The following is an 18,721-nucleotide window of genomic DNA, read 5'->3' as shown; positions in this document are numbered from 1 at the left end:
GTGCACAGCCTTTCAGCCCCCACTCAGTGGCCTAAGAATGGGCCCTGGGCCTGAAACACATCTCACCAACAGATGAAGAGCCCTCATCACCTGTGGCAGGCTTATGCCTTGTGTGTGAATAGGTATCTCTCACTGCTGCAAGCTCATGTGTGCGCCTTTGTTCTGCTTAAGGGTGTGTGTCACATGGCACCTGGCCAACCTCACTGCTCTATCTGTTCCCCACCCAGGAAACAGGGTCCCTTAGTTGCAGTACAAGAGGGGTGCTCGTAGGCAGACCACCCCGTACGGGCAGCCACGAGGGACCCCTGGCCACAGGGGACCCATACGCACTACTGAAACTGATCTTGCTCTGTCTCTTCTCTGTGTAACTATTGCTCCCTCGACTGCCTGACTGTGTTGTGTTTTCCTTGGAGACTCTCGTACTGAGATACAGCGGGCACAAGTGTCTGGATCATATTCCTGATGGTTGGCATAATGATGGTTTTTGCTATCCTCCATGGAGTGCCAGCCTTCCCTTGGAACTGAACACCAGTACACAGAGTTCTGTTTGACACAAATGAACCTCAAACTAAACATCAACCTCAACCTGAAACAAAAATTATCTCAAAATGGATCACAGACTTAAATATAAAATGTAAAACTACAGAACTTTAAGGAAAACAAAAAGCGTAGGAAAAAATCTCCAGGATCAACGCAAGGCAAAGAGTTCTTAGACTTAACATGAAAACATGATCCATCAAGGGAAAAATGAGGAAGCTGGAACTCATCAGAATTAAAAACTTTTACTCTGTACAAGTCTTAAGAAAATTAAAAGGCAAGCCACAGCCTAGAAGAAAATATTTACAAACCACGTATCTAACAGAAAACTAGTAATGAGAATATATAGAAGACTCCACTGAAGAGTAAAGCAATAATTCAATTAGAAATGTTTAACATCTACCAAAGACATTTAACGAAAGAGGATATACAAATGACAAACAAGCACATTAAAAGATCTTCAACATCCTTATCCACCAACGAAATAAAAAGTAAAACCATGATGAGATATCACTACATAGCTATCAGAATGGCTAAAATAAAACAGTGACACTACCACCAAATGCTAGAGAGAATGCAGAGAAATCAGATCCTTCATATGTTGCTGGTGGGAATATCAAACTGAAGAACTCTGGAAAACAGTTTGGCAGTTTGTTATGAAACTAAACATGCAATTATCACATGTAAGTGCCCAGCAATTGCACTCCTGGGCACTTACTCCAGATAAATGAAAACTTATGTTCACGCAAAAACCTGGACATGAATGTTCATAGCAGCTTCACTCGTAACAGCCAAAGACTGGAAACAATCTAGATATCCTTCAATGTGTGAATGGTTAAACTGTGGTACATCCACACCAAGTAATAATACTCTGTAATGAAAAAGAACAAAGCACTGGTACATTAACCAACTGGGATGAATCTCAGGGAATTGTGCTGACTGAAAAAAACCAATCCCAAGAGGTTACATACTATATGACATCATTTATGTAAAATCCTTGAAATGATGAAATAACAGCAATGGAGAACAGGAGTGGTCGCCAGAGGTTGCACATGGGCAGGGGGTGAGGAAGAAGGTCAATGTGGCTATAAAAATGCAGCACAAGGAATCTCTGGTGGCAGAACTGTTCTGTATATTGACTCTGTCATTGTCAATATCCTCGTATTAATGACGTACTATAGTTTTGCAAGATGTACCACTGAGGAAACCAGGCAAAGAGTACAACAGATCCACAGAGTACAACAGTTTGTATTACTTCTAACTACTGCATGTAAATTTAAAATTATCTCAAACTTTAAAACTTAATTGAAAAAATAGCAGGTCACACTTGGCCTGTGGGCTATTATTTGCCAACTCCTGGTTTACAGAAAGGTGCTAAAACTTTGTAACCCATTTCATCAAATGTGACTAGGTGACTCCAGATGCAAATTGACTAAGTTTCCAGCACTAACAATACCATAACCTGGCTGCCACGCTGTACTTAGAAACCAATCCAAATGCATTGGCAAAAATCAAAGGCCCATAGGACATTTTTGCTCCCTTGATAGAAAGGTGGGCATCAGCTACCTAATCCTCTTATTTTCCCCAAAGTATTCATCATCACAGAATCTACATTCTTTCCATTTTCCAGTCTGATCCAAGACTCCTTAAGTTGGCTTCAAAAGCATTACATAACCTGGCACCAATTTTACATCCTTGGCAAGATTTAACAGGGAGGTACCCATAAGCACTTACCATATACATACCACATGCTGTGATTAACAAACATATCAATATTTCAACTGTTAAAGAGGGTGTGGTTTTGTCATGTTTCATTTTAATAAACTATGTGCATATATACCATGGAACTTCATGCAGCCATTAAAAAGAACATATTAACTCTCAGCAGACTAAGAGTAGAGAACTTCTTTAACCTGATAAAGAACATCGCTTTGGTTTGAATGTGTCCCCTCCAAAATTCAGGTGTTGAAATTGAATTCCCAGTGTGATGGTACTAAGAGGAGGTACCCTTAAGAGGTGATTAGGTCATGAGGGCTCATCCCTCATGGATGAGAATAAAGCCCTTATAAAGGAGGCTTCACAGAGCATTCAGCTAGCTCACTTTTCTGTTCTTCTGCCATGTGAGGACACAGTGTTTCTCCAATCCAGAGGAACCATCTTTGAAGCAGAGAACAGCCTTCAGCAGACAACTGAACTTGCTGACATGTTGACGGTGATCATGGACTTGCCAGCCTCCGGAGCTGTGAGAAAATACGTTTCTTTATAAATTACCCAGTTCTGTGGTATTCTGTTATCACAACACGAATGGACTAGGACAAACATCTATTTTTAAAAATCCAGAGCTAATATCATACCTAAAAGTAGAAACTAGATGCTTTCCCACTAAGTTCTGGAACAAGGCAAAGATGTCCACTATTACTACTCCTATTCAGCATCATACTAGAAGTCCTAGCTAATGTGGTAAGACAAGAAAAAGCAATAAAAGGTGTACAGATTGGGAAGGAAGAAATAAAACTGTTCATTCACAGATGACATGACTGTCTATGTAGAAAATCCAGAAAACATCCTGGAACTAATAAGAAATTACGGCAAGGGTGCAGGTTACAAGATTAATATATGAAAGTCAATTATTGCCTTCCTATACCAGCAACGAACAACTGGAATTTGAAATCACAAACAAGACCATTTACATCAGCATCAAAAAAACACGAAATATTTTGGTATTAACAAAATATGTGCAAGATCCCTAAGAACAAGACTAAAAATCTGATGAAAGAAATATATCTAAATAAATGGAGAGATAGTCCATGTGCACAAATAGGTAGATTCAATATTTTCAAGATGTCAGTTCTTCCCAACTTGATCTGGAGATTCAGTGCAACCCTATCATTGCAATCAAAATCCCAGCAAGTTATTCGTGAATATTAACAAACTGATTCTAAACTTTATATGGAAAGGGGAAAAAAAGAATAGCTAACTCAATATTAAAGGAGAAGAACAAAGTCAGAGAACCAATGCTACTCAACTTCAACAATCAGCAAAAGAAAAGACATTTGTCTATTCTGACAAATGGATCATAATAAGGAGCCCAGAAATAGACCAACATAAATATGGTCAACTCATCTTTGACAAATGAGCAAAGGCAATACGATGGAGAAAAGACAGTCATTTCAACTAATGGGCTTGACCAACTGGACACCCACAGGCAAAAATAAATCTAGACACAGACCTTACAACCTTCACAAAAATCAACTTGGAATGGATCACATAGCTAAATGCAAAGCTATACAAATCCTAGAAGATAACACAGGAGAAAATCTAGGTGACCTTGGGTTTGGCAATAACTTTTTAGATACACGAAAGGCACAATCCATGAAAGAAATGGTCCATAAGCTGGATGTCATTTAAATTAAAAACTTCTCCTCTCCCAAAGTACTATCAAGAAGATAAGAAGACAAGCCACAGGCTGGGGAAAAAATTGGAAAAGACACATCTGATAAAGGATATCCAAAATATACAAAGAGCTCTTAAAACTCAACAACAGGCCACTCATGGTGGCTCACACCTGTAATCTCAGCACTTTGAGAGACCAAGGCGGGCAGTCTGCTTGAGGTCAAAAGTTCGACATCAGCCTGGCAAACACAGCGAAACCCCATGTCTACTAAAAATCCAAAAATCAGTCAGGCATGGTGGCACATGCCTGTAGTCCCAGCTACCCAGGAAGCTGACGCATGAGTATCACTCGGGCCTGGGAGGCAGAGGTTGTGGTGAGCCAAGATCGCACCACTGCACTCCAGCCTGGGCAATAGTGTAAGACTGTCTCCAAAAAAAAAAAACTCAATAAGAAAACAACCCAACTGAAATATGGGCAAAAGATTTGAACAGACACATCACCAAAGAAAACATAATATGATAATATGGCAAATAAGCACAGGAAAGATCTTCATCAGCATATATCATTTGGGAATTGCAAATTAAAACAATGAGATCCCACTCAATGTCTGTGGAATAGCTAAAATCCAAAGCACTGATAACAACAACTGCTGGGAAGGATGTGGAGCAACCGGAACCCTCATTTATTGCTGGTGGCAATGCAAAATGGTACAGAAGACAATTTGGCAGTTTGTCATGGAACTACATATACCATACAACCCAGAAATCACACTTTTGGGCATTTACCCAAATGAGTTGAAAACTTATGACCACACAAAAACTTGAATAAAAATTTTAATAGAGGCTTTATTCATAACTGCCAAAACAATTATAGATCCTCATGTAAGTGATGCACATATTTATTCAGTAGGTGAATGGATCAACTGTGGTACATCCATACAATGGAATATTATTGATAATAAAAAGAAATTTGGCTATCCAACCAGGAAAAGACATGAAGGTTCCTCAAATCATATTGTTAAGTGAAAGAAGCCAACTGAAAAGGCTATATACTATATAATTCCAAATATACGACATTCTGGAAAAAGCAAAGACTACGGAGACAATTAAAAAAGTTCAGTGGTTCCAAGGGGTTCTTGGGAAGGGGGAGATGGACAAATAGGTAAAGCACAGAGGACTTTTAAGGCAGTGAAGGTATTCTGTTCTGATACTGCAATGGTAGGTACATATCACCATGCATCTGTCAAAACCCACAGACTGGATGATAGCAAAAATGAACTCTAATGTAAACTACAGACTTTAGTTAATAATAATGTATCTATATTGGCTCATCAATTGTAACTAAAGCAAGACGTTAACAGGGGAAACTCAGGGAGGAGTGTGTATGGGAACTCTGTACTTTCCACTCAATTTTTCTGTAAACCTAAAACTGCTCAAAAAAAAAAGTCATTTAAGATAAAAGAACATACTAAAGATATACCAGCTGGGCCAGGTGCAGCAGCTCACACCTGTAATCCCAGCACTTTGGGAGGGTGAGGTAGGCGGATCACCGGAGGTCAGGAGTTCGAGACCAGCCCGGCCAACATGGTAGAAACCAGTCTCTACTAAAAATACAAAAAAAATAGCTAGGTCTGGTGACGGATGCCTGTAATCTCAGCTACTCGGAAGGCTGAGACAGAACAATCACTTGAAGCTGGGAGGCAGAGGTTGCAGTGAGCAGAGAGCGCGCCACTGCACTCCAGCATGGGTAACAACAGTGAAATTCCGTCTCAAAAAAAGAAAAACAGATATATCAGCTGAACTGGAGATATTATGATGTACTATTAAGCAAGAAAAGCAAGATACAGAAAATACCATCTGGTCCATTTTTATAAAAAACCAACAATTGTGCATGTGTGTGTATGATTTTATGATCACAGAGAAAGGTTTTGGAGAATGCTTTCTTGGGTCTGAACATTGGTTAGTTGGGAAATTGGAAAAAGGATAAAAATGATTCAAAATGTACAGCTCAAACTTTGAGCAAAAATACAAAGTTGGCCGGGCAGAGGGGCTCACGCCTGTAATCCCAGCACTCTGGGAGGCCAAGGCAGGTGGATCTCCTGAGGTCAGGAGTTCGAGACCAGCCTGGCCAACATGGGGAAACCCTGCTGGGCGCCTGTAATCCCAGCTACTCAAGAGGCTGAGGTATGGAGAATCGCTTGAACCCGGGAGACGGAGGGTGCAGTGAGCCGAGATATGCCACTGCACTCCAGCCTGGCCGACAGAGCAAGACTCTGTCTCAAAAAAGTTATTATATATTATTATATTAAGTTATATTAATAATTATTTTATATATTTCATATATATAATTGAAGTTTCAGCCATAAAGGCCCTGAAGCCAGGAGGAGCTATCTCAGCACAGGCACGGTAGGAGCAGGCACTGTCAGGCAGAAGAGGTGACTCCCAGCGCCACTGGGACAAGAAACCAGAGGCTGATAGTAGGGCGACTGTGTTCCTTCCTACTTTAAAACAACTCATAGAGTAAACAATACAGTCCTCACTTTAAAAACTGTATCAGTTTCCTTTACCAACCATCCGGCAACAGCGGAAGCAAATGTACACACAAAATGAAGCCCAGACTTCAGCTCTTTCATAAATCTCCTTATTCTGAAAAAATAACTGCCAGGTTGTTAATGAACAAAAATAGTTCAGGCTTGAGTTCCATCGTTACGTTAAGAGAAATCCTTTGGTTCATATCTTACACCTGGAACTTCATATCCAAATTCACATAGCTTAAGTCAGGTGTGTGTTTCCCCAAAACTACTGCAGCAAACAGCTGCATAACCCTACTCATCCAAGGTGTAACCTGCACCAGAAAATAATTCTTGCCTTTTATTCCGCACATTGAAATAAATCCACAGAGCTTGTTAGTATGAGCATAAGCCTGAAGAAAAAAAAAATTTTTAAGTTATCTAGAGTGGGCTCCTGAAACCCCTCTTACATTCTGAGGATGGGCCACCAGGTGAAGTTTGTACTCCTGGTGTCAGGTGCTTTCCCAGCAACCTGCATGGGGCTAGCAGGGACAGACTACCTGAGTGCCCTCTGTTATCAGGACCACCTGGACACCCTGGGGCTCTGAGAAGCACTCCTTCATGCTGATGCACACATCTCGGGGTGTGAGGAATGCTGAATGGTAAGCCAGACACCCCAGGGACCAGCAGAAGTCCCTGCAGAGGGCTCACTGGTAGATGAGGTGGCTCTTTGTAAACTGCCTCTCGGGAAGAGGTAAGGCAATGGAGTTTTCAGCAATGCAATGCTTTCTCGGGGGCTCTGTGACAGCCAACTATTCCATTCTGCAAACTCTTACGCGGTTTTCATCTGCTAACAGCAATGCATTCAAAATTTTTTTACTTCGGGTCTCATTTTCCCCACCTGGAAAGCTATGAATTCCCTCAAAGTATATCATTTTCATGACTCTTCCCTTTTGAGTACAATCTGTTAAAATATCAGATCTTTTCAGCAGGCCAAAGAATAATTTGTGGCCTCATCTGAACAATGCTTTTTAATTTTGCACATGACTTTTGACCTATGCAAAGTATAAAATACCTAATGGTAAACTAATTTTTTTAAATCAAAGGTAAAATACGAAAACTTTTTAAAGGAAAATTCAACACCAATATTACTTTCCTATGGTAACATCTTTGAAAGAATTCATTTTATAAACATGCTCTGGGAAGACATCCGATGTTCCTAAATTTTGTATTTTAATGTATTTATAATCATCTAAATATATTGTCACCACATTTCTTCCTGTTTCATTATCACTAGCCTTCGCTGTATTATGATGCAAATTTAATATACTTGTTCAACAAGTTAGTGGATTAGGAATATACCCTGCTGAGAAACACTACAGATGCACTTCCATGAAAGGATACAAAATTCCTACAGAAATACAAGAAACCATGCCTTTAAAAAAAAAAAAAAAAATTGGGCAAAAGCCTATGTTCCCTTTCATAAGAGCCCAAGCTTACAGAAGAGGTACCAGCTGACCCAGAGGACACGCAGGTCTCTGGTGAAGGAAAAATCAATCATTTGGCATCATGAGTCAAAGTCATCGAGTATCTCACTGAACGGAGAGGGCATTTTGATAGGATATCCAGGAGAAAGCAGCTGGAATCTGAGAACTCTGATCATGCCAGCAGCTTCTATAACCAGGCTAGGAGTTCCGAAAACACAGGGGGGAAAATGACTACCACCAAGCACCAAATATAGGAAAGGGATTCTACCTTCATCTCCCCAAGGAGAGACACTGGAATGAAAGCACAAAACAGAGCCCCAAAGCCCTAGTTCCAGCTCCAACTCTAAGAGCAATCTAAGCTGAAACAGCCCCAAGGGGCGGCAGAGAAGTGGAAGAAGCCAAGTTTAGCCTTGAAAGCCCCAAGATGTTTTAGACAGGGCTGCAAGAAAAAAACATCCTGTGTCTCAGTCCGCCAAACTGCTAAAACAATTTACCATAACCTGGCAGCTTATCAATAATAGGAGCTTCTTTCTCACAATACTGGAGACTGGAAGTCCAAAATCAAAGCGCTAGCAGGTTCAGTGTCTGGTGAGAGCCCAAATTCTGGTTCACAGACAGTGCCTTCTCACCGTGTCCTCACATGGCCGAAGAGACTAGCTAGTTATCTGGGGTCTCTTTTATAAGGGCACTAATCCCACTCATGCGTGTTCCACCCTCATGACTAATGACCTCCCAAGCCCCCACCTCCTAATCCCCCATCACCTGGCGGGGTAAGGATTTCAACATGAATTCAGTAGGGGCACATAGGCATTCAGACCATAGCAACCTGCGAGGAAGGAGCTCAGAGCAGGAGCCAGCCTCGGGGTGGAAGTGGAGATCTCAAACACTGAGGCCAGCAGCAAATTACAAGTGTCCAGCATTGAAGAGTGTCATTGGACAGGTCCGAGTCGCTGCTGTTCCCTAAACAGTGAGAGAATGAAATTCAAATTTTAGGTAGATGTTGACAATGCTCTGAACAGCTCAGGCAGGGGAGAGTGAAGACAGATCAGAGGCCAATGAAGGAAAGAAGTCATCGGGGCTCATGGGAGGAAGGACAACTCAAATGCAGAGGTAAGGCTCAAAGATGACCCTGACTGCGGCTTCTGGGATTTGACAGGAGAGCAGTGCCACTGAGAGAGGTTGGGAAATTAAAATATGTAGTCAATCTTTTGGAAGCAAAATGCTAAGTTTGCTTTTAGATCTGAGTTCAGGGTTACAGCATCTCGTATTTGGAAACAGAAGGGCAGAACTTTCACAAGGTGCAATGTAGCTTTCAGACGAGGGTGGTTGGAGGCGTGAGAGAAGAAAGCAAAGCTATGGCCAGACTCTTACCCTTCTGACTTCTTACCTCTTTTAGCTTAAAATGTGCTAAGGAGACAAACACCAGTGGAAATGGTGGAATTGCTACCTGATGACAACTCAGTGCCTCACTAGAAATCTCACGCGGCTAACACGATCCACTTCTATCACACGATCCACTCCTATCACATACATTTTCATCTGGCTGCAGAAATTCCATCTAGCTAATAGGTTTCTGATGCGATAGGAAAAACCAGTAACATAACCACAAATGCAGGCCGGAGCCCCCAAACCCCGATGCTTCCTGTACCCTTCAGTGCACTGTGCTCGTCCCCATTACTCCAACAGTTATGGACTTACCGATTATGAGCCATAATACATAACATGCGTGTGTCTGTTGGCATGATACTGCTCAGAGGAACCCTGGCCTCTCAAACAACTCAACAGGTTATATGCTACAGTCTTTCAACAAGTATTTATCATCAGCTTACTGTGTTCCAGGTACAAAGAGTAAGTCAATTCCTGCCCTCAGTTCATTGTGTAGTGCTACATATCGATGAATATTGTGATGCTCTCAAACTTGGAGTTTATGATGTGAGAAAGATAAGAGCAGCATGTAGAAGATCCACAACTTTCATTCATCATGCACTGACATCCTGAAAGCATCTCTTGCAGAATTCAGTCTTCCATACATCCCCAGAGGGTTTGCGATGTCAGCTGTAACAGGAGGGCAGGGCCAACCAGCTGCTGCTGCTGCTGCTGCATGGGAAGGAGCCTGGCCAACTGCCAAGGAGGAATGGATGATTGATGGCACGCTGCTGGGACCCATGCAGGAGCCAGACCAAGCTTAGCAAAGAGGCTTCCACTCTGGCCCTTGCTGAGGGCCTGGCGGCCACTCACCCTCATAAGACCCATGCCCCAGGCTGATGTCTCCTCACCCAACCAGGCTCCCACTCCTTGCCTCAGCTGTCCTCCTTTCCTCCCTTCCCCCACCCAACGCAAGGGCTCACAGTAACTCCTGAGCCTGAAGATTGCAAGCCAAGGCCCCACGTGGACTGCACTGAGCTTAATGACCTCTTCCCCACCACTGCTGCAGATCCCTAGCAAGTCTCTGCTCAGAGATTTAAAGATGAGGGGTTCCCCACCCTTCATCCTGGCCAAAGTCACAAAAATAACTCAGGGAAAAGTTCAGAGAAATCAGCCAAAATCTATCACCACTACTGGGAAAAACTCGGAACATGCCCCATGGACAATGGGGCAGCTCTGTTAACTTCTCTGTATCATGATGGTCAGATGAAAAGATGACATTTCTGGTCTTTGTTCTCAGGCATTAACCATATTCTTCCCAACGTTCATAAAACACTATTGACTGCACTCTTGGTGAAGTGCTGTGAGCTCTTGGTGGGCAGCACTCTTGGTGAAGTGCTGTGAGCTCACTACGTGGGGAGGTGAGACAGACTGTGCAAGTTCCGTGCAATAAAACATCTAATTAGCAACGCAAGATGCCATAGAAAGGATTCATAAAGTAGTACATAGCTATTTGTCCAGTAGAGAAGAAAGAGATCACTTAGGTTGGAGAGAAAAGGGATGGGTTTCCGGGAGAAGGGGAATTAGAGCAGGGCAAATTTCAAGGATGCTTCCTTGAAGATAAGGATATATGGACAACACAGGTCTTTCCTAAGCAGGCCTTTAATAGACATTTAATGAATGAGTAAGTAAAAAGATCCGAGTGTGCAATCCACGCTATGGGTATGGTCGTGTGAGCAATACAGAGGCAGAACAGTGAAACACGTTAGGCAGAAGATGGGGTTCTACAGGGACACAGTGGAGAAAAAGACTGGGAAAGCAGGTAAGGATCACACTGTGGGAGGTACGGAATACCCTCATCCCAGGGACTTCAGGGAAACACTAAACGTTCTGGAACAGGTTGTAAAATCAAAGAGCTCTGGGCAGGATGCAAAGAGGGGAAATAACAATTCTGTATCCTACAATTTAGAAATTAATCACACATTGGGGAAAACTTTTCTAAAAGGAAAACTGTTTTCTATCATTTTCTTTCAAAAATCAACGTACATCACTCACAATACAAGAAATACACATAATGCCTTTTACATAATAGTGGAAGGAATTTGTCCCCAAAGATCTGTTCTTTGTATAAATGATGCCACCACAATTGATGCTTCAATAAAAATGAATATTTATGAAATGCAAAATGACTTGGATTAACTTATTCCGATTTCACTCTCTAAATTTAGATTTTTAAATCACGCCAAAATGTAGATTTTGATTACAAAAGCAAGTTGCAGAAAAAAGATGTACTTGACAAGAAAAAGAGCAAAACTGAAAAAAAAAAACTTCAAATAAGTATGACAAAAGATGACAGAAAGGTGGTCAATTAGACTAAAAACAGCGAGACAGATCATCTTCAAAGTGGAGTTATTTAATTCACAAATGCAGTCACATTACAAGAAGCAAGTTACAAAAAAGCATCAAAAGTCTATGTCTTCCATCCATCCTCATTACACAGCCCCCTCCTCAGCCATTAATTTCTTAGCTATCCTTTCAAAGTTTCTCTATACATATTATTTTCCCTTCTGTTCACAGAAAAGTTAGCATACTATATATATACACTGTTCAGACCTTGCTTTTTTCACTTAATGCTACTTCTTGGCAATCCCTCCATACCCATTCACACAGATGTTCCACATTCTTTTTTACAGCTGCATATCCATTGTGACAATGAACCATAATTTATTTAACTAGCCACTACTGATAGGCACCTGGGTTGTTTCCAGTCTTGTGCTATTGCAAACAAAGCTGCAGTGAATAACCTGGTGCAGTCATCATTTGGCATGCATAGCAGTTACGTCCAGAGGAAAAATTCCCATAAACTGAATTCCTGGGTCAAAAGGTATATGCATTTAAATTTTTGATAGATACAACCAAATTGCCTTCCATAAGAGTTGAGCCAATTTATACTCTTGCCAGCCATGTACAAGAGTGTATTTTTCCTTAAGAATTTACCAACACAGTGTATCGTCAAAGTTCTGGATTTCTGCCAGTCTGAAACATGAAAAATGGTATTTGCATTCTCATTATAAGTGAAGTTGAGCATCTTTTTATATGCTTAAAAGCCAATTGTACTTTTCTGTAAACGGTCTGTTCATAACCTAACGTCTATCTTTCCAATGGATGTTGGTGTTTTTATTTCTAGAAGCTTCTTATATAATTAAAAAGATTGGTCCTTCATCTATCATATGAATTACAACTATTTACCACAGTTTGTCTTTTGGCTTTGCTTATGGTGATTTTTGCCATGCAGAACAATTTTACTGTGATATGATCTAATTTATCAGTCTTTTTACTGTGATATAATCTAATTTATCAGTCTTACGTTTTCTGATTTTCAAGTCATGGTTAAGTCATGGCTTTCCTCACACCCAGATTATAAAAACATTCTGTTCTCATACTGTTTCATTTTTAACAATTACCTAAATGGAAAAAGAGTATAGGAATTAAGGCCAGAAACTCTATAGCCAAACTGACTAGGTTCATATCCCAGATCCACTACTTATTAGCAATGTATGCTGTTTAAACTGCCTAACATCTATGGGCCTCAGTTTCCACATCTATAAGTGGTGATAACAGTTACTACTTCTTTGGGTTACGGTAAGGATTAAATGCATTAGTAAATTACTACAGTGCCTGGCATACAAGACACTTAACAAGTGTGAGCTATTATCATCATATATCTGGAATTTATTCCATCAAACACTGAAATTTATCCTGGCTTACGGTGTACAGATCCAACCTTTTTTTCCATGTGGCTACCCAGTTGTCCCAATACCATTTATTAAATATTTCACCTTTTCCCCACTGACTTGAGATACCACCTTTATCAAATGCTGCATTCCCTTACGTATTTAAGAACTTCTGATCTTTTTTCCTCTTTTGTACTTCTCTAATTGCTTTGTCTGACCACACTGGCTGTACCTACAATGTAAAATAATAATCTATCATTCAAAGTAGGCCAATTCATGTTATAATCCAATTTAGGTGGCCTGGGAGAAATTAAACATTAAGAAGTTTAAAGGTTTGAATCTTACCTTCTTACGAAATATAAATCAACGACTAGATCACACTTAATAAAAAGGTGGAAGTTTCCTTAATACAAAAAAGGTAGAATTTATTTTTAAAGGTGGGATTAAAACTAAGATAACACCAAAATTTTGCTAACAGTGCACACTGTAAAAGGTACCAGGCTGTTCTCACTCCTCGTCTTGGTCTGAACATCAGTGGAAATCTCAACGTTTCTTCATTAAGCCTAAAATGGGCTTTGGGGTTCAAATAGATATGCTATGTCAAGGAAATAGCCATTTATTCCTGCTCTGGAATTATCTGCTCTTTAAATATTTGGTAGATAATCTTGGTGAAACTAGACATAATGCTTTGAGAGGAGGTAACTCTTTCATAGCTTTATTTCTTCTATAAAAATCAACCTGCTTAAATTTTCTACCTCTTCTGGGGTCAATCTGGATTACATTTTCCTAAAAATTATCATTTTCATCAAAGTTTTAAAGTTTATTTTAAAAGAGTTCAGTAGTCTCCTAATGTTCTTTAAATTATGTTTTTATGATCTCCTCGTCTCAGGACTTATTTTGTATATTTGTACTTTCATCTTTTTCTTGAGACTACCTCATTGTTTATACATGTCATTAGTGTAGTTCAATTTTTTTTCAAAGAGCCACCTTTTGGATTAATACATTGTTCTACTGTTTTTTTCTATTTAAAGTTCTTAAAAGAGAATACCTTCTGATGGTGCTCTACATCTGTTTTTAACATGTTAGTGCCCAAAAAAAGCACTGTAACAAAAAAATACAATGAACACTAAGAATGTAAATCCAAGAAAGCCAAGACAGAATCAAACTTGTCAAAGTTATTTTAAAGGACAGCTCCAAATCCCAAACACCTGATCCCACTGATACTCTATAAGAAGGTAAGATTCATTCCCAAACACAGATTAGCAATGTTTCCAATAAGCAAAAACAAGTTCCACAGGAAAGATGGGCTTTGTGTTAGTCTGTTTTCACACTGCTACAAAGAACTACCTGAGACAAGGTAACTTAAAAAGAAGAGAGGTTTAATTAGCTCACAGTTTCACAGCCTGTACAGTAAGCATGGCCAGGGAGGCCTCATGAAACTTACAATCATGGCAGAAGAGGAAGCTAGCACATCTCCACACAAGGGAGCAGGAGAGAACGAGAGAGCGCAAAGGAGGAAGCTACACACTTTTAAATAATCAGATCTCGTGAGAACTCATTCACTCTCACGAGAACAGCAAGGGGAAAGTCCACCCCCGCCATGTTTCAATCACCTCTCACCAGGCCCCTCCTCCAACAGGTGGGAATTACAATTCGAAATGAGATTTAGGTGAGGACACAAAACCAAACCATATTGGACTTTTACAATAATTACAATAATTCACCGGAAATAAGATCAGTTCTGACTGTAAGGAACCCACATCTTAACAAAATGTAAGGAACTCTGAGGTTTTAATTTTGAGCCTTCTACCTGCAGCCTATTTTGAACAATACAATACCAATACAGTTCAACAAGTATGAATTCCCCTTGTCCCTCAGTCCCAAGTTCTCAGAGTATTGCTTGGTGGTCAGGCACTGAAGCACAATGAGACCATCTCCACATACAGGGCAGACACATTGCCGTGTGCCCTACCAGCCAGCCAGCGCTGCCCAGATGCCCCCTAACCTGAACACAGCAGGCTGCAAATGAGGCAGTCCAGGGCAGGTTCAGTTTTCACCACTCACCCAAGTAGGCCTGTTCATGTTTTGATCCATTTTAGGTAGCCTGGGATAAATTAAACACTGAAAAACTTTGAAGGTTTGACTCTTTCCTTCTTGCAAGGTGGAAATCTTGGTCACAGTTTGTAAAAGGGTGGAATTGTCCTTAAGAATATAAAAATGGTAGGATGAACGCTAAGATGGTAATCCTTAACACCACAAGTATTTGGTAATGGTACACACCTGATACTAGGCTTATCTAAAGGCACTAAAGAAACAGGCCTTCTGCAGTCAAAAGGTGATGCTTTTGTCACGCAACTTTTGAGAGTCGGTACAAATAAGAACAGACAAGGATGGAGGTAATATAGAGAAGGGAGGAGTTGTTAAACAGGATCCAAGTTGCCGTGGAGGTGAATTCCACATTCAGAACAATACTAAATCCTTAAGTTTCAAGTTTACAGCTACAGAAACCCACTGAAGAGATAACACTGCCCATTTCTGGAGCCAGTCAGGACTTTCAGCAACCTGTCAAGGCTCAGAAGTGGAGACTGGAACGTCCACAATCTAAATTTCAAACACTTTTTGTGGAAAAAGTTACAACAGATGAACAATAAGGACATATGCATTGTAGGCTTGGCCCTACACCAAAAAAAAAAAAAAAAGTTTACTGGCCCAGATACAGAGATGTGTTGGTGTACCAAAAACACTCACAGCTATATGGAGACAGCAGAGCCTGGAAAGGAACCAGGTCCTGAGGTTTTGCAGTTAAAAGTTATGATGGGGATAAGAAAAAAATTGTTGGCTCATTTCTGAAATGTTTGCTAATCTTTTACCAAAAATGTCATTTACATATTGGGAAACTGATTGGGAAGACTTTGGTTAAGATAAAGCCAAAGTAAATTTTGGTCCATCTTGACCGTGAACCAGTTTGGAAATCTGAACAAGAGTTTTTGGATTATTTGGGGTTTTTTTTTTTGTTTTTTTTTTTGGGGGGTGTATGGGAGGGCATAGCAAAGATACGGTAGTGTGTGAAGGGGAAGTATAGCACAAGCTGAGGAAGTCTGGCATTTGAAAAGTATCGCCTTTAAACATGCACGTATAAATACCTGCCTGTAAAACAAAGAAAAAATTTTAAGATGCATTTATAAGGTTTAGATAATCTGGTTATATTTTATAAATCTATATATAAGTATAGATGTTTACTAATCTAGATTTGTTTCAAAACTCAATCTCTGCATTTGAATCAAAAATAAACTTTTACGGCTGAGTAGGAGATGAAATGATGGGGAAACCAGGAAACAGAAACTGCTAATTCGATTAATAATAAGCCAGTCACACAATTTCTAAACTGCCTCTAATCCAAAAAACCTCTACCTTTTCTAATCTCATACTGATTATTCTACGAGATGACAAACTCTCAATATGACCTCCTATCCTCAACAATTCTTGAAGGAAAAGAAAAAGAAACTTCTAAGGAAATTTTTTAAATGCTGAATTTCTCTGGCATTGAGCCACGTGTAGATTAAACATCACTTAATCCTCCAACAGTTCTAAGGCAGTGGTTTACAAGCTACAGCGTACATTACAATCACCTGGAGGACTTGCGTTAGAGATTGTTGGGCTCCACCCCCAGAGTCTCCGATTCAGTAATGGGGGAACGCCAACCCAGGTGGTGATGCTGCTGCTGCTGCGGCAGGTGGGGGCACTCTGAGAAGCGCTGCACTAAGGTAATATTAACGTGTGGCCCTCGTTCTGGGAAACCCGTGCTGTCTGCAGCAGAAATTGCCAAGATTTTGAAAACTTTTATAGCAGTTTACCATTACATGGCATCGAAGCACGTGAACATTTTTCTAGTATTTCACCCTTATTGTATTTTCCCAAAGTACTGATGTGAGAACGACTAGAAAGTTTTCCAAGTTTGTGGAGCATCGCTTTAAGCTGACCCAGCATACGGCAGCCCCTGCCCCCTGGGGACAGCGGGGCCGACCTAGGGCACGAGGGGGGACTAGGGGTGACTCTTTCAGCCAGAACACTGGCCTGAGACGCAGTTCCACACTTAAGGTTTTCATCGTCTCGTCTCATTCTGGCATTTCCCGGGACAACACTCGCACCAGCCCCGCTGCAGGTGCCCTGGGTCCCGGCGGCCGGCGCAGAGGAGACAAGAAAGGAGGGCGCAGGCACAGCGCCGCGGGCGCCCGCGAGCAAGGGCAGACCCCAGCGGCACATTTCCTGCCCCAAACTTGGGGCCGCCACGGTATGCACTCCGGGTAAGTGAGACCGATGCACTAGACTCCTTCAAAATGCCCAGTTTGGCTCCAGAAGATGACGAGCCAAACAAAGACAAAGGGACGTCAGTGGACCCCAGCGTCTCCCCGGCCACTGCCGGCGTCCCTTCGCGCCTGCGCAGACCCCACCCCGCGACCCGCCCGAGGCCAGCCCACCGCTTCCTTCCGGGCAGCGGGCGCGCTGCCGCCGGGCTCAGGCGCGCGTGCGCAGCGCCGCCGCCCGCGCCCTCCGTGTGGCCAGTGCTTACCCGCTACAGGGGTCTGTTCCTTCCGGCCCGGCAAGGCCTCCTGGGGGCTGACGATGTTCGAGGCCGAGTTGCCCATCCTCTGGACGGGAAAGAGGCTGTGGAGGAGGAGGTGGAGCTGCCAAGCCCTCCGGGTGGCCGAAAGCATGGGAGGGCGCCAGCCGAAGGGTGGTCCCGGGGGACGGCGCTACCGGCAGCGGAGCCGCAGCCGGAACGGCAGAGAGTGGGGTCCGCGGCCGGAACCGGGGGGCGGCAGGGGCGCCGGCGGGCGGGCGCGGGGCGCTGCTGGCGGGGCTGGCGGCCGCCCGTAATCGAGGTTGCCCAAGGCCGGGGCCGTACCGGCTTTCACCGGGGGCGTGTTCCTTCCCTGGACAGGGGGTGTGGCCCGGCGAGTTCCTCAGGTTCTCTCGGGACGAAGTTCTCGGGCAGAGAACAAGTGCGCTCCTGTCGTACGAAGTACGTGAAGCGGCAGAGGCCAAAAAACACGCCGAGCCCTTGGGGATGGGGTTTGATTTTAAAGTTGCTGCCGTATCGCCCCGACTTCGCAGTTTAGCAGTGCCCAGTAAGATAGAAGAGGACCTGCCTTGCAGCCAGCTAGACTGTCAGTTTTTATTGGAGACATTGTCATGACGGCCATCAGAAGGGTTCCTATTCGTCCAAAGTGAAAACTAAGCACAGTTCTCAAAATGCGCGAAATAGGGAAGATGAATTCAATATTAAGTTATGTATTTACAAACATATTTAAGCCCATTTTGCAGCGGCCAAAATACGGGAGCAAGGCACCAACAGCACCATTAAGGCAGTGTAGGTGGACTTAATGGTGGTGGTGTATTATTCTTGTTTCTCAAATCATAGGAGATGACATTTGTTCTGTGACATTCTCAAACTAAATGTAAAGTGGTTGGAGCGAGGTGAGTGACTTGGGAGTTAATCTGTGTGAGATTTTGGCTTAACACATGTTCTGCCAAAATGGGCAGGTCGTCTCAGATGAGGGAGGGAACTTCAGATTAGCACCCACAGAAAGGAGGCTTTCACCCAGCTTCCTGCATGGATTTAGTTACCACTTTGTTTTCATGTGGTCTGGACTGTAAGGAGGGCAGGAGGCTTAGCAGTGCTATAGTGTAAAAT

The 18,721-nt window shown here is 42.2% G+C and overlaps 1 protein-coding gene across 9 annotated transcripts in view; it reads right to left on the bottom strand.

Moving 5' to 3' along the window:
- The window catches only part of MSRA (methionine sulfoxide reductase A), a 461,700-nt gene extending 443,637 nt beyond the window's left edge, over positions 1–18,063 (bottom strand). For 6 of the 9 annotated variants that reach the window (XR_010159154.1, XR_010159155.1, XM_016959072.4 and 3 more), the window contains exon 1: positions 17,597–18,063. Coding sequence is in view for 7 of the 9 variants with exons in the window: in XM_016959072.4 (XP_016814561.1) it covers positions 17,597–17,741 (145 nt within the window). In the remaining 2 variants the exon portion in view is untranslated. Of the gene's footprint in view, positions 1–2,638; positions 2,734–17,596 lie in introns of those variants that run through there. The other 3 variants (XM_016959076.3, XM_016959075.4, XM_054656519.2) reach the window with 3 other exon arrangements.
- Between the last annotated feature and the right edge of the window lie 658 nt (positions 18,064–18,721).

The sequence above is a fragment of the Pan troglodytes genome, chromosome 7, assembly GCF_028858775.2.
Source record: "Pan troglodytes isolate AG18354 chromosome 7, NHGRI_mPanTro3-v2.0_pri, whole genome shotgun sequence".
NCBI lineage: Eukaryota > Metazoa > Chordata > Mammalia > Primates > Hominidae > Pan > Pan troglodytes.
Note: the sequence above shows the minus strand (reverse complement) of the source record. Positions and strands in the feature narration are given on the sequence as shown.